General features: G+C 38.5%; 5 protein-coding genes and 1 non-coding gene across 7 annotated transcripts in view; 3 read left to right on the top strand and 3 right to left on the bottom strand.

Moving 5' to 3' along the window:
- The first annotated feature begins 1,176 nt into the window (after positions 1-1,176).
- On the top strand, positions 1,177-2,621 carry LOC126802771 (F-box/kelch-repeat protein SKIP4). Its single transcript, XM_050530474.1, has 2 exons — positions 1,177-1,668; positions 1,877-2,621. The coding sequence occupies exons 1-2, from the start codon at positions 1,187-1,189 to the stop codon at positions 2,472-2,474; spliced, it is 1,080 nt and encodes a 359-aa protein (XP_050386431.1). The 5' UTR covers positions 1,177-1,186; the 3' UTR covers positions 2,475-2,621.
- A 1,391-nt stretch (positions 2,622-4,012) lies between these two features.
- Positions 4,013-5,907, bottom strand: LOC126802773 (uncharacterized). The gene is made up of 2 exons (XM_050530476.1): positions 5,586-5,907; positions 4,013-4,593 (listed from the first exon to the last, which is right to left on the bottom strand). Exons 1-2 carry the CDS (start codon positions 5,782-5,784, stop codon positions 4,394-4,396), a joined length of 399 nt encoding a protein of 132 aa, XP_050386433.1. The 5' UTR covers positions 5,785-5,907; the 3' UTR covers positions 4,013-4,393.
- A 120-nt stretch (positions 5,908-6,027) lies between these two features.
- TRNAV-CAC (transfer RNA valine (anticodon CAC)) lies at positions 6,028-6,101 on the top strand. The gene has a single exon. It is a non-coding gene; the product is annotated as a tRNA-Val (tRNA).
- Positions 6,102-6,236: 135 nt separating this feature from the next.
- On the bottom strand, positions 6,237-9,102 carry LOC126802770 (UPF0187 protein At3g61320, chloroplastic-like). Its single transcript, XM_050530473.1, has 4 exons — positions 8,209-9,102; positions 7,552-7,719; positions 7,146-7,352; positions 6,237-6,728 (listed from the first exon to the last, which is right to left on the bottom strand). Exons 1-4 carry the CDS (start codon positions 8,899-8,901, stop codon positions 6,552-6,554), a joined length of 1,245 nt encoding a protein of 414 aa, XP_050386430.1. The 5' UTR covers positions 8,902-9,102; the 3' UTR covers positions 6,237-6,551.
- A 245-nt stretch (positions 9,103-9,347) lies between these two features.
- The window catches only part of LOC126802774 (uncharacterized), a 51,532-nt gene continuing 47,452 nt past the window's right edge, over positions 9,348-13,427 (bottom strand). Inside the window, exons 1-2 of one of the 2 annotated variants that reach the window (XM_050530477.1) lie at positions 10,710-10,905; positions 9,348-9,655 (exon numbers count right to left, since the gene is read on the bottom strand). In XM_050530477.1, the coding sequence (XP_050386434.1) occupies positions 9,533-9,655; positions 10,710-10,823 (237 nt within the window). In that variant the 5' untranslated portion in view covers positions 10,824-10,905 and the 3' untranslated portion in view covers positions 9,348-9,532. Of the gene's footprint in view, positions 9,656-10,709; positions 10,906-13,427 lie in introns of those variants that run through there. The other variant, XM_050530478.1, reaches the window with a different exon arrangement.
- On the top strand, positions 11,558-13,336 carry LOC126802772 (uncharacterized). The gene is made up of 3 exons (XM_050530475.1): positions 11,558-11,783; positions 12,338-12,392; positions 12,991-13,336. The coding sequence occupies exons 1-3, from the start codon at positions 11,619-11,621 to the stop codon at positions 13,287-13,289; spliced, it is 519 nt and encodes a 172-aa protein (XP_050386432.1). The 5' UTR covers positions 11,558-11,618; the 3' UTR covers positions 13,290-13,336.

The raw sequence follows: 13,427 nt of genomic DNA, 5'->3' as shown, positions 1-13,427 counted from the left end.
TTGTTGTAACCAAGTACAAAAACCTGAAGCCTCTAAACAAACGTAACTAGAAAATCTTAGGACAACATTACACTTGGTTAACAAATCAAATAGAGACTTCTTGTCTATTCAGAGCAATCGAGTTTTCTTTTGTGCCTTGGTCTCAATTATGGATTAAGCTTTAGTCATTTGTTCAAGTTTTTTCGTCTCAAATTTTAAGATCAAGTTTTAGCCAACTGATCAATATAACTTAGAAATGCTGTAGTTAGGACACGTGTACACTAAACACGATCCCTTTCCCAGAAGAAAACTAATTGAAAGTCGAAGGAAAGCTTACATTACACCCCCAACATTTTGTAATCATATATAAACTGGAATCCATTGAATCCCTTAACGCTATCAGGTTTTCAGGTAATTTCACACTCCACCCTTCTTTTTTCTCCTTCTTTCAATTCTCAAAGCTCAAGTTTTTTTTTCGTTCATATTGTTTTAGATCGCAATTCCGGTTCGATGTGAAGCTGTCGTTTTTAAAGGTTGTTCCTTTTTCATGATTCTAAATTAGGGTTCCTCTAGCTTTGTTTGTTTGATCTGCTTGGTTTGCTAGAAACAAAATCGTAGAGTTTGAATGAACCCAGGTGCTGTTGTAGATTGGGTTTTGTTTTTTTTTTTTTTTGGGTTTGAGTAGAGTTGCGGGTTTAGTTGTTTTGTTGAAGATAACATTAAGCTCTGGTGAATTTTTTTTATTTTGCTGCATTATGAAGAAAGCTGAAGTATGAAGAATGCTGCCCAATTTGAATTTGTATTGAGGTTTTTGGTCTTTAATGCAGTTTAGGTTGCAGCTTTAGTAGTCTACGGAGTATTTTAGCTTTAATCGGGAGACGAAGATTTCTGCTGCGATGATAATGGATATAGATATAGTTGTTGCATTGCAGCGGTGCAAGAAAGTGTCTGAATTTGGAGATGTTTAGGGTGAAATTGAGTTGGTTCTTTACGTGTCGGTTAATTCTTGAGGGATGATTGGAGTCGGAGAATGCGAGCTTTGTTGTTAGGGAAAGTTTTGTCTTTAATGCGATAGCTGAGTTGTAAGCTGATATTCTTGTTACTGAGATTTTAGAAAAAGAATCTAATGCTTAACAAGCTACCTTTTTGTCAGGCTAACTTATCTACATTGTTTTTGGTTCTTATTTGATTTTGCAGGAATTTTAGAATGGAGCAGCGTGGAGATGGAGCAGATGGGATCAGTGAAATGGAACCGGCCCAACAACCGCTTATATCTGGACTTCCTGATGACATTGCTCTTTTCTGCATGGCTAGAGTACCCCGGAAGTACCATACAGTCCTAAAGTGTGTTTCAAAAAGATGGCTACGCTTAGTAGGCAGTGAAGAGTGGCATTCCTACCGTCGCAAGCATAAACTTGACGAGACTTGGATCTATGCTTTGTGCCGAGACAAGTTGGAACGCCTTTGCTTGTATATGTTGGATCCAAACACATCAAGAAGGAGTTGGAAGCTTATTAATGAGCTTCCGCCTCGCACCTTGAAGAGAAAAGGCATGGGATTTGAAGTGCTAGGAAAGAACGTTTACTTGTTAGGTGGTTGTGGTTGGTGTGAAGATGCTGTAGATGAGGTCTACTGCTATGATGCTTCCCTGAACACCTGGAATGAAGCTGCTCCCTTATCTACTGCTAGGTATTGTGCCTCGGTCACTGTGAAACGCTACTTGATCTCCTTTATTTATTTATTTTTTAAAATTAAGGCGGGCGATCAATATGGTTGTACTATGATCTTGAAGCTTATGATTGCTCACCGCGTGAACTGTTAGTAGCAAAATCTATCGCAATAGTCTGGCTATTTATTTCTTTAGTAATTGACAATTGTTTTTATTTTCCATGTGCAGGTGCTATTTTGCCTGTGAAGTATTAGATGAGAAAATATATGCAATTGGTGGATTAGGTTCTAATTCGAGTGATCCACATTCTTGGGACATTTATGATCCTAGCATTAATAAGTGGATTTTTCACTCGGATCCAAACATTGTCCCTGAAATTGAGGATTCTGTGGTCATGGCCGGGAAAATCTACATCCGCTGTGGCACTTCTGCTGTATCTTCTCATGTCTATGCTGTTGTTTATGAACCATCAAGCGGTACATGGCAGCATGCAGATGCTGATATGGTCTCTGGCTGGCGAGGTCCGGCAGTTGTAATAGACGGAACCCTTTATGTATTGGATCAGAGCTCAGGAACTAGGCTGATGATGTGGGACAAGGAGACTAGGGAATGGATTCCAGTTGGGAGGCTGTCATCCTTGCTTACCAGACCGCCCTGTCAACTCGTAGCTATTGGGAAGAGTATTTATGTTGTTGGTAAGGGGCTTAGCACAGTCATGTTTGATGTTGAAAATGCAGGAAATATGGAAGGGGTAATTGTGAGTTCTTCAATACCTAAATTGGATTCTGATGATGATGTAATCAGCTGTAAATGTTTGTCCATTTGAATTTTTGTTATTCATGGAGTATTAAAACTACAACTGTATTAACTCTGGATGTATATTGCATGGATCAGTTGGATGTATTTGGAAAATTGATAAGATTTGAAAATTGTCAAGTGAATCCAGATAAAACTTATAAGTTGCAATACTATAAGAACACTTTGGCTTGACTTTCCCCGGTGGTAATATTAATTTAAATGCTGTCGTTTGTGAGTATTGTGGTGACAGTGGTTGGAATCTGGACCTTCTCAACACCTTGATTCCAAAGTAACATTGTGAGTCAAATTATCAATGTTTCCACAGCTTTTGAGAATGGTGGTAGGGAACTAGGGATGTTCTTATCAGGGGTGGCACTCCTAATGGCAAATTTTCTGTTAGTTCTGCTGACAATTCTAAATTTGATCCGAGTTGGCTCATAATTTATATGGAAACTCTCCCAAAGATAAAGGACTTCTGTGGTCTATTTTGCAGTTAAAGTTCACAGCTGCTGCTACTTGCGCTGTATGTCTTGCTGCTGATGTCCAAATGTTTTGGGACTGTCCTAGATCTTCTCTCATTTGGAATACTTTTCTCAGGCTTGGTAGTATTCTTATTTTCTTATCCCTTGACTGGAATGGTTTGCTTGCTGCCCAGATACACTGTATGTCTATTGTCCAGAAGAATAACAGATGGTGTAATCTCTTTGTTTTGTTGGTTCATCCTGGTTTCATTATGCCTTCATGGCTTCATGCCCTGATTGGAGTTATCATGATGAGTGGGGCACTGCTGATTTGAGAAAGAATTTACAGACCATTTATAGTCATGTCTATTTTGCTTTGGCGAAAATCTGCTGCCGATGTTCTTGAGTCTGACTCAGCAATATTAGTGCAATAGGTCCAGAATGTTGATTTTCATACTCATACTCTTGGTTCTCTTCTCTGTTTGCTGGACAGGCTGGTTGTGCTAAGATCATGAAGTATTTGGACAGCTCAGTCACATTTTCAGAGAATGCAACATTACAGCTGACACTTTAGCTAAGCAGTAAGAACAGTGTCAATCATGAACTTGGTCTCATACTTTTTGAAAGTCCCCCCAATTCATGCTGCGCATGCCTTTTCTGAAGCCATTGCTACTGTCTCTAGAGCTAGGAGTCTCATACTTTTTGAAAGTCCCCCCAATTCATGCTGCGCATGCCTTTTCTGAAGCCATTGCTACTGTCTCTAGAGCTAGGAGGAGCGCTTCTTCTCGCTCTTAGTCTTTTTTGTTTTTTTGGTCTTTTGACCTCCTTTGTAACCATAAAAATACAAGTAAACTTTAAAATCCTGCGTAATTTTTACTTTGATAAGAACACCATTATCTGCTATGTAGTCATGGATCAGTTGCTAATGAAAAGGCAGTTGAAATGGTGATCAAAGTTGTACTTGTGGGACTTCTGGACAGATTTCCACAGCTAAGGGAGTACAAATGAAAGTTAAACTTAAGCAGCAACGATTTCAAACCAAACTTGTGGAAGAAGTAAAACGCCAGTTAAGGGAAAACCCAAAAAAAAAAAATGAAATAATGGATTAATGGAAAGTCGGGAAACAGGAATAAGAGGAATATCTGCATTTCAATTTCCTCCTCTTCAGCACTTCTAGTTGACAACCAGATCAGATATACGAGCATATTAGGAATACTTGTTAACACACATTGCAGCACTGCTACGACACTTCAATTCAATCCTCTTTTTGAGTAATTACATCACAATCAAATCTCGTAAACACAATGACATGTTAGCAACTACACACTGGCATGCTTCATTGTAACAATTAGATTCAATCAATCTTCAAGCAGCTACGTCACACTCTCAATCAATAACAGATTGTTTCGTTGTATATCTCATCACAAAGAAGCTTCTGTTAGTGTGTTTCACAGTATTCCCTACTAATCATATGTTGCAACTTGGGCTAGCTAGTCCTTTTCCGTTTGAATGCAGGATGTATGAATGTGTTTTGAGAATCCAGTTTGTCAATATTAGACATACACTCCTTCAACCTCTTCAACACAATCGGCAGCGCAGCAACATTACGTGATACTTTGTCTCTAAGCAAATTTATTTTCTGATACGTCTGATCCCCTAACGCATCCTTATCAGAAGCAATCTGTCCTGCATTTGCATAAAATGTCTATGGTCATTACATCAATTACATCAAGATAATTTGCCTATAACAATGAACGAGAAGTACCTATACCACAATTTCTCTATCTAGGGCACACACAGAACATACACTCAGTATAAGCCAATGTTACCAAAGCAAGCAAAACAGATCTCATGCAAGAATCTACACCAGGTTCAAGAAAAAAGACCTAACATATAGGCACAACAGAAAGATAGTTGGTGTGTTTTAGCATTGAGAATAATTTTCAGAGAGGCTTACATAAAAAATTTATGAATTGACAATCCACATCCAGAAGCCCCATGAGAATTCTAGTTGAAACAATAAAGTATCACTTTTCCTTTACCATATTTCAACCACTGTAACCTCTTTGGCATCATTTTTAACAACAACAAGTTCTCACTTACACTACCACCATACCAACATACTTGACCATAATCTCAATATACTGGGCTATAATCTCCGTCTCAACACCAGACCAAGAACACCACTACCACCATTTCTTTCCTTCAATATACAATACATCCACCAAATAAACAACATACACTCTTTTACTCCATTCAACCATTCTTCGAAACCAAAATCGGTCATGTCCTTTATTTTTCCCTTGTATAATTTTCAGCCAATAGGTGAACATCATGGTTTATAACACTCATTTCCAGAAACAAATTATCATACTCGGAACCAGAAAACCACTTCTCAATTTTAGACTTTAATTTTTCCTTACTTTCTACTCAACCACAAACAATGTCATACAGTTTCATAACACAATCAACACAAACACACACAAAAACAAAGCCACCCATATTCAAAATCTCCAAACCCCCCAAATAAACTCACATCAAGAACAAAAACCCAAATTCCCAATTCCAAATCCAAACTCATTCCCTCAGCTACTAACACAAATGCACAAAACAAACAAATAATCCAACGACCCACTACACTCATAACTCAACAACCCCTAAAAAGCAAAGACCTTTACCTTCAACCGGAGCTCCGGAAGTCCCAGGCTCCGACCCATCACCCAAAACGGGCCTCCCAGCTTCGATAATGGACGGCAGCGTGTTCTTGAGCTGTTCCGACACAGTGGCTCGGAACTCGAGAATCTTCTCGGCCATTTCGGTCACTTGGGTCTCCAGCTCGTCGGCGTCGGATCCGGGTTCGGATCCCAAAGACGCCATGGATCGAAATCGAGAGGTGGGTATGGTTTGGGAGGGTAATTGAGAATTTGGGTATGGGGAAATTTGAGGGGGAGGGTTTTTGGTTTGAAATTTGAAAAGTGGGAAATGAGGGTTTTTTCAGATTTCTTAAATTTGGAAACCACTTATTTATGAGGGAGATGGGAATCTTCTGTCAGGTTCTCATTATCATACTGAAAAGTGAATTAGGATTTAGTTGTTAAAAGATGGTTTGACAAACAAGTTGTCTGGGTGGTGTAGTTGGTTATCACGTTAGTCTCACACACTAAAGGTCCCCGGTTCGAACCCGGGCTCAGACACTTTCCATCATTTCTTTTTTGTTCATTTATACCTTTTCTTGATGTTGTGGTATTGCTCTAGTGTTCATTATTCTTATGTTGTGGCAGAATTAGGTCTAGTCTTAATGTATAATCAGTAATTTTTGAACTCAAAATATGGCTTTTTGATTCATCTACTTGAAAACAAAAGGTCAATGCAGGGCAAGATGGGGAATGAACATATACATTGATGGAATGTATACCTCTGTTTAAACAGACAAGGCAAGACTAAAGTATTCCTTGATGATAGTCTAATTTATATATTTACAATTTTATACTGCCGCTCGATAGTGATACATCCTCTAGATGACGCATCCTCTACACGGCAGAAACTGCAATAAACTTGCTTGTTATTCTGTAGACTCCGGGAAGTATAGGCGGCTGTCTATAATGTTGTGGAGAAGATCATTCCGGTGGAAGTTTCTCATCTAATTAGTACTTTGGCTGACCATTTGGGGAGTGCTGTTGCTTTCGGATCCTTCCTTTTGCAGCAAGACGCGCTTGGATTAGCTTTTCTCTTGTAAGAGCCTCCTGTACGTTTTCTTGAACAGATTTGCAAAGATCGTCAAGGGCGAGCATTGGAAATGGCTCTTCAATGAGAACACCGACCTGAAGGCATCAATTTCCATATTAGTCCAGGAATGAGTAGCATTAAAATTAAGGGACTAAGGCTGAAACATGCACAAGTGACAAGTTAATGATCAATAGTATATGACCGAAAAATTACAACTAGCATTCTTCATTTGATTTGTCTACTACAGTATTGAAATGATTGAGGCCACACGAAATCTGTTTTAGGCTTCTAAGCCACCGGAACTTTCAATTTACAAGTGAACATATATAATTCTGTGAAATCACTTTCTGATTTCAAATTTTAAGCTAGCCACAATAAATTTTTCCGCACATTAAAACTTTTAATCAAGCATAGAAGATCTTTTTGTTCTTGTATCTCAAGCAAAATGCTGAGAAGAAGGTACCGAAAAAGACAATAAAAATATTACAGAGCAGAAAGGGAAGAGAACATACTTCTTCAATGCAGAACAATGAAGCAGCACTAATAAAGGTAGCAGGAACCACAATCCAGTGGCAATCATCCCAAAGTATGATAGGGAGAGTGAGATGCCAGAGGACTAGAAACCTTGAAGTCAAGCGTGTATAAGAGAGAGGAATGGGAGTACCGATGAGATTTTCACACACACCAATTCCTTCATGGAAACAAGACATATACGATTCCTGTGTAACGGTAAGCACACGTAAGATGCTAATAAGGATTCCCTATCCGTAAAGCTTTAGTTTTTTTCCAAATTATTAAAAGCTGGAGATTGTTTAGCAAAAAAGAAATCTCAATTGCAACTAGTAAGTTTGTCAAGGTAAATGAGACTTCAAGGTAAAATGGTAACTTGATTGTTTTGTTGATTGAGGAAGGGATTACCAGCATATTTCTCCTTGATTCCTCCAACTTTAGCATTCGGATAGTCTGGGAGATGAACTCAATAATGCAGCCAGGTCCATGTTTTGAGCTTAAAACAACTAGCAGATCATCTAGTTCAAGCAAATTTTGGAGGTCGCGTCCCATATTTGAGCCATATATGACATGACACTGCAATTAAAAAGTTAATATGTAACAACTGATCACAAACAATATAATCAAACAACAGTTTAAGGACTGAAAAAGAAACAGAATTGTATCCTTTCTGGAAATGTAAAGAAACAAAACTTAATGAAGCTGAGTTCTACCAAGGATGCAATGGCTTCCATAGGTCTAAAACACTGCACATGTGGACTAGAAATGATTGGAAGAACCAACACCTCACGTTGGTGAATCAGGTCCCAATGCAAGGGCTGTATTTATCTTCCGCAACATGTAAAGCTCGAAAACATAAACCATAAATTTACTCCTCAACACTATTTTCAGCCAAACAATTATCCTTGCCAAATAATTAGGACAAAAACTTCAGCGCTAGGTAATGCTTCCTAGTTGTTCAATGATCAATTTTTATAACATTGCATCTCTTTCTTACCAATCAGTGTATAAACAAATATCAAAGGGTTCAAACAGACCACAACGGAAAATTATAGATTCACCTACCTTAAGTGCAACCGGGAAGGCCACGACATACTGCAAAAGTGCCTTCTTTAGCTCTGCATCCCCGGAACTTTCAACCCCGGAAATTATCTGCCTGGCAAAATCATTAGTCCCCGCAATCACTTTAGTCCAAGCCTTCCTCCCTTCTTCAAACCTCGAATATGAAGCCTCTGTCCTGAACACCAACAACAGCGCCAGAGCCGGCGCTGTGAGCTGGTACGGTAAAGTTGAGGATCTCAATATGGGGAAAACCTCCGGAAGCCACTCCAATGCAACTGCTGTATTGTAGCTTGCAATCACTACTGCCACCAAGGTGAAAGCAATCACTGGAGGAATTAAAGACAAAATCACCCTGGAGGAAAGGCTGGTGAGAAAGTGGCGGAGATGGCGGTAGGAGCTTCTGTGGTGAACCCATTTCTCATGGTCATAGAGTGTCCTGTCCTGTCTAAAGCCACGCTCTTTGATCTCGTCCGCCCAGTCCGGTATGATCTTAAAGACTGAGATTAGGGGTTGGAATGGAAAGGAAGAAGAAGAAGAAGATGGAGTTGGGTTTGGATACTGTGAGCAGTTGAGTTTGAAGGAGAGGGTTCTGGGATTTAAGGGTGGATGAAGCTTAGGGAATGTTTTGGGGATAGAGTTGGAAGAGAAGAGGATGTTGGAGGTGGGTTTGATGCAGTTTGTGGGTTGTGTCAGCATTTGTGGAAGTTGAGGTTTGGAGGGAGATGAAAAAAGAGGAAGAACCAAAGAGCATGATAGGGTTTCAGAGAGTTGAGGGGAGAGTGTTAGTTGAGACTTGAGAGGGAAGAAGGGAGGAGATGAATGAGGTAGTTACATGACTGATATGTGAAGGAGGTTTTTACACATGTTCATATATCAGTTTGGATTCTCATGGAAATCCCCAGGCTCATGAGAACCGTTGATTTAAGTTTGAGTCATAGAATGCTCCCTTGATAGGAAGGGTCCCACCAGGATTGAGTCGACTTCTAGGATCAGGATACCCGCCAAAAACAAGCAAACATAGCTGAATAGAGAGCAAAACTGAAGCAGCTGAGTCTATTTTCCTTGCAATTTCTACATCCAGTAGTCACTAGAAGGTTTCGAATAGTTCAGATAACACGTCTAATGTAATGAACATCATCATATCGAGAGAGGCACAAAGTTGGATTTTATCTAGGCAGTTTGGAAAAGATCCTACATAAACAAAACATGAAAATATCTCTCTGCGGAAGGTACACAAGGTTCAACATCACTGCTGCAGACACAGCCAAACGAACAGTGAAAAGTCTCTAAGCCGATATGTTCTATACAAGGTTAACCGCCTATCTAACTAAGGATGTTCCTTTGCACTGTTAGTGCTCAGCTTCTGCACTTTGCTTTCTGGAGGTTGAGTCTTCGATCCAAAGATGAAGTCTTTAACAGAGCCTTCTGCAGACTTTATCGCCCTCTTAATCTGCCAACACAACATTGTGTCATTAGTCATCAAAGCAGCTACTACAAAACAAATGCTATAAGCTACCAATCAATGACAGTCTAGCTCTCCATATTTGAGTAGAACTTGCTACCACAAAATGCATTCAAGGACATCAAAGCGAATAAAAGACTATCAAAAAATGAAACATCTTTTGCATCCAGAAAGCTTATGGTTAACACAAACTTGATCAAAGCAGTACATTTTTCTTCTTTTTCTAATGCCCTCACAATCCTTGTATTTCTTTTTAACCAAATCATTCCCACTAAAAAGTGCCTCATTTCTTAAAAAATACTGCACCTATTTCTACGGTGCACATTCTTCTTCAGTCTCAGGCGATATGGGGAGTGCAGCAGCTGAACGGCTGGATCTCTAGCTCTAAGTATGTACCAACTGCCCTGACCAATTTAGATTTATAGAGTTCTTTCATTTTCTTAATTAAGCCAGCCTCAGTTGATGGAAACCGAAATTCTGCATTCAGCAGGAAAACGACCTTACTGCTATTCCACAAGATCGATGATGCACAAATACCAAAACATACTCGAAGAAGCTTTAACTATATTCACATCCCCATTATTACTTTTTAAGTGAATAACAAAACCGGGCCAATCAAATACCCAAACAAAAATAAAAAAACCGGTTTCATCTTGAAGTGCAGAAAATTCAAAACACTTTTGGTTCGAAACAGTAACTAACTAACTATACAGGCAGCACATCACTGCTCCATATAACATTTCATCAACACTTGAGTCAGCAACATATAAACAAAAATATTGATCCCAAACACAAACCAATACCCAATTACTCCAATTTCATACCCAACAACGAAAGATCCAAACTTGTGAGCTAAAAAAGCAAGCTTGCCTAAACACAGATATGGGAAATTATCCAAAAGAAATTTAACCATAAATTGTTAAAGATCAATCTGATTGTAATCCAAGATTACTAATTTCTTATTTTTCTTTTGTGTCATTTCTCAACAAGATTCAATAGTATATTTAGAAGAAAGAAATTAAGGGGGTGGAAGAAAACATACAGGGTCAAGAACATTGGGCTCCGAGCCATAGTCAGCAGTCAAGAGAAAATAAGAAGCAGTAATAGTAGCCACTATGGTTGTCCTCTTCACCAGCTTATCTACTTGTGGGTTCATCCTGATTCTACTTCTTTTGCCTTCTCTAGGATTCAGAATCGGAGCGCACTTTGTGAAATAGAGACAGAGAGAGAGAGAGGGCTCTTCAGTCTTCAGCTTTGCAAGGGGGAAGGAAGAGAGTGTGGTAGAAGGTTTTGGAAGGAATTGGTTTTTATAATTTATTTCCGATCCTTTCAGAACTGATATATCATATATCACACGGTTTCGCAGTATAAAAGATGTACCCCCAAATATTTAAATACACTGAAATTAGACCTTTTTTTAATCACTTTCTATTAGTGAAGTGTTAAAGTTGTCATTGTTGTTTTTATCTTCAAATTATTCATGGTGAGACACATTTACCGTTTTTATTGTAGGGCAGAGTCAAGGTGTGTGAATTGATATTTGTAATGTGCAAATTTCACTACTATTTTAAAACGTTAGAATGTTAGTACATATTTATAATGTCTTACAGTGAAAAAATTGTGTTGAGTTAGTAGAATACAAGATTGGGTCACATTTTTATAGAGTACCACAATGTTCATCAATACACAACAGATAATTAGAACCAAAGACTTTTATATAGATGCACAACAAATAAAATATATAGACGTTTAGAATTATATCGTGAAATTGCATGTTGTGCATACAAGAAATTTTATCAAGCTAATATTGTACAGGGAAAAAAAAGGGTATTCTGAAAAAAAAAAACTCTAAAAGCTGATTGTTCAAACTGCCATAAGTTAGGGGTTAAATCCAAAATCTTGCATCTTACCAAGTACTGTACAGTGTTGGGTAGCAAGAGAGCATCATCAAATGGAAGAAGCAACCCAAATCCCAAATCCTCCTCCATACTCAGTCAAAACTCCCCCTCATCTTCATTCAAAGACCAAAAAGAGAACTCTTGATAGTGATGCCCGAAACTCCACCTCCTTCAAGATTCGTGCTCTCCTCACAGACATTCGTCCCAATGTTCTTGAGGTATTATTACTCACCCCCCATTTCTCCAAGTTTGCATCTTTCTCTCAATTTCTAGTTGTTTCGGATGAATGGTGCTCTGGGCTTTTAATCTTATCTTGATTTCATTGTTCTTAGAGATGTTTGCTCGCAATTTTTGGGTTTGTTTATGCTAAGTGAGGATGCAATATGACGTTTACATGATGAACTGAGTTAAGGTTGATAAAAAAATCCGTGAAACGCTTAAATATTAGTGATAATTTAGTGTCATTTTCGATCAAGTTTGATTCTTTGATGCTGAGGATGAAGTTTGATATTTAATGGATCGTAACTAGTGATGTATTAAGCCATATGAGATTGTAGCTGCTTTAATGTGCATTAGGTCGTCGAGAGACTGCAGTGGGTAGACCATTCGGTGTTAACTTGGTTGTTAGAATATGTGATGTATCTAGTTTTTGAATAGATTCACACTTGATTGATATTCAACATCCCAGCGTTTTAAAATGCTAATTGTTTTTGCTATGTTGTGTCCCTTGTATGAATGGCTCTGAATGTGTTTTCGTATGATTATCTTGAAGGTTCTCCGGACCCCTGAATTTCAAAAGTGCAAGGCGGCCAATGAAATTCAAGAACGTAAGCTCATCATGATTCTTTTCTTCTTTCTGGGGTTTTCATGCAGTGACATTTTGCTAGATAAGACTGACCTGAATTTGCATACTGATGACAGGTGTATCATAGAAACAAGTTTCATAGATGTTGTAACTTGATTTATCAATTATTCTTGAATGACTAATAGAGTTCATCCTTGAATTCAGTTTGTCATCTTAGCACTGTCCACCAATTTAGATACTGTTAGCATAGCATTTAGATGTTATGTGGAAGCCATATTAAGATTTCTGCTAGAGACAGAAAGAAGTCTGATGCAAGCATTTATTTTTCACTGAAAGGAGGATACTTGAAGAGTGTACAAGAAAAAGTAGCTAACTGCACAGCTAAAAATTCATACGTTTGGCTTACTATAGCTAATGATATCTGTTGCATCTTCTCAAAATTTTACACGGTTAGATTCTTGTGCTCCAGTTTTGGATCCTTTTAGACACACTAGAATTCAACGTTTTATGGTGGATTTACTTGCCTGAGATATTGTTTGTTACCTTTTTATATGATGGTTAAGGCTTAAATGTATATGGGCTTATGAGATGAACTTATATTGTATGCGGCATATATGCAGAGGTGAAACTTCTGATGGAACTATACAAACAGATGACACCAAAAGCGCTTACTGCACCAAGATATAACAATGTGCTAGAAGGGCAGCTTTCATCTGGTGCACCATCAGAAGATGAGCTTCCATCAGGTGTAGCTGGTGAGAAGCAGCAGGCTGAAGATGGTCAAAATATAGGAACTTGTGTTGTTGGAGGATCAGCTTTCGGCTGGAACTTCATCACCTTTTCCAGCATGGGACCACTCTATTATGGTATGAAAAATGAGTTGTTTCGAGCTCAAGCAGCGAAGCTGACAACTGTATAATCCTACCGGACTATGGGCTGTTGAAATACATTGACAATAGGTGAAAATATGTTCTTACTGCTATTATGATTTCTTGAATGCACTTTAATTGGCTATTAGTATTAAAGGGACTTTAGATGATCATTTGATCAATTGCAT

This window comes from Argentina anserina, chromosome 7 (assembly GCF_933775445.1).
Source record: "Argentina anserina chromosome 7, drPotAnse1.1, whole genome shotgun sequence".
Classification (NCBI taxonomy): domain Eukaryota; kingdom Viridiplantae; phylum Streptophyta; class Magnoliopsida; order Rosales; family Rosaceae; genus Argentina; species Argentina anserina.
Note: the sequence above shows the minus strand (reverse complement) of the source record. Positions and strands in the feature narration are given on the sequence as shown.

Bases quoted from the DNA above. Each gene is read 5' to 3' on its own strand.
- LOC126802771 (XM_050530474.1), top strand. From the start codon at position 1,187: ATGGAGCAGCGTGGAGATGGAGCAGATGGGATCAGTGAAATGGAACCG. The intron at 1,669-1,876 runs GTATTGTGCCTC...TTCCATGTGCAG, and splicing joins GCTCCCTTATCTACTGCTAG to GTGCTATTTTGCCTGTGAAG.
- LOC126802773 (XM_050530476.1), bottom strand. From the start codon at position 5,784: ATGGCGTCTTTGGGATCCGAACCCGGATCCGACGCCGACGAGCTGGAG. The intron at 4,594-5,585 runs GTAAAGGTCTTT...ATGCAAATGCAG, and splicing joins TTCCGGAGCTCCGGTTGAAG to GACAGATTGCTTCTGATAAG.
- LOC126802770 (XM_050530473.1), bottom strand. From the start codon at position 8,901: ATGCTGACACAACCCACAAACTGCATCAAACCCACCTCCAACATCCTC. The intron at 7,720-8,208 runs GTAGGTGAATCT...TTTTAATTGCAG, and splicing joins CCTTCCCGGTTGCACTTAAG to TGTCATGTCATATATGGCTC. The intron at 6,729-7,145 runs GTATGTTCTCTT...TGATGCCTTCAG, and splicing joins CATTGTTCTGCATTGAAGAA to GTCGGTGTTCTCATTGAAGA.
- LOC126802772 (XM_050530475.1), top strand. From the start codon at position 11,619: ATGGAAGAAGCAACCCAAATCCCAAATCCTCCTCCATACTCAGTCAAA. The intron at 11,784-12,337 runs GTATTATTACTC...ATTATCTTGAAG, and splicing joins TTCGTCCCAATGTTCTTGAG to GTTCTCCGGACCCCTGAATT. The intron at 12,393-12,990 runs GTAAGCTCATCA...GCATATATGCAG, and splicing joins GGCCAATGAAATTCAAGAAC to AGGTGAAACTTCTGATGGAA.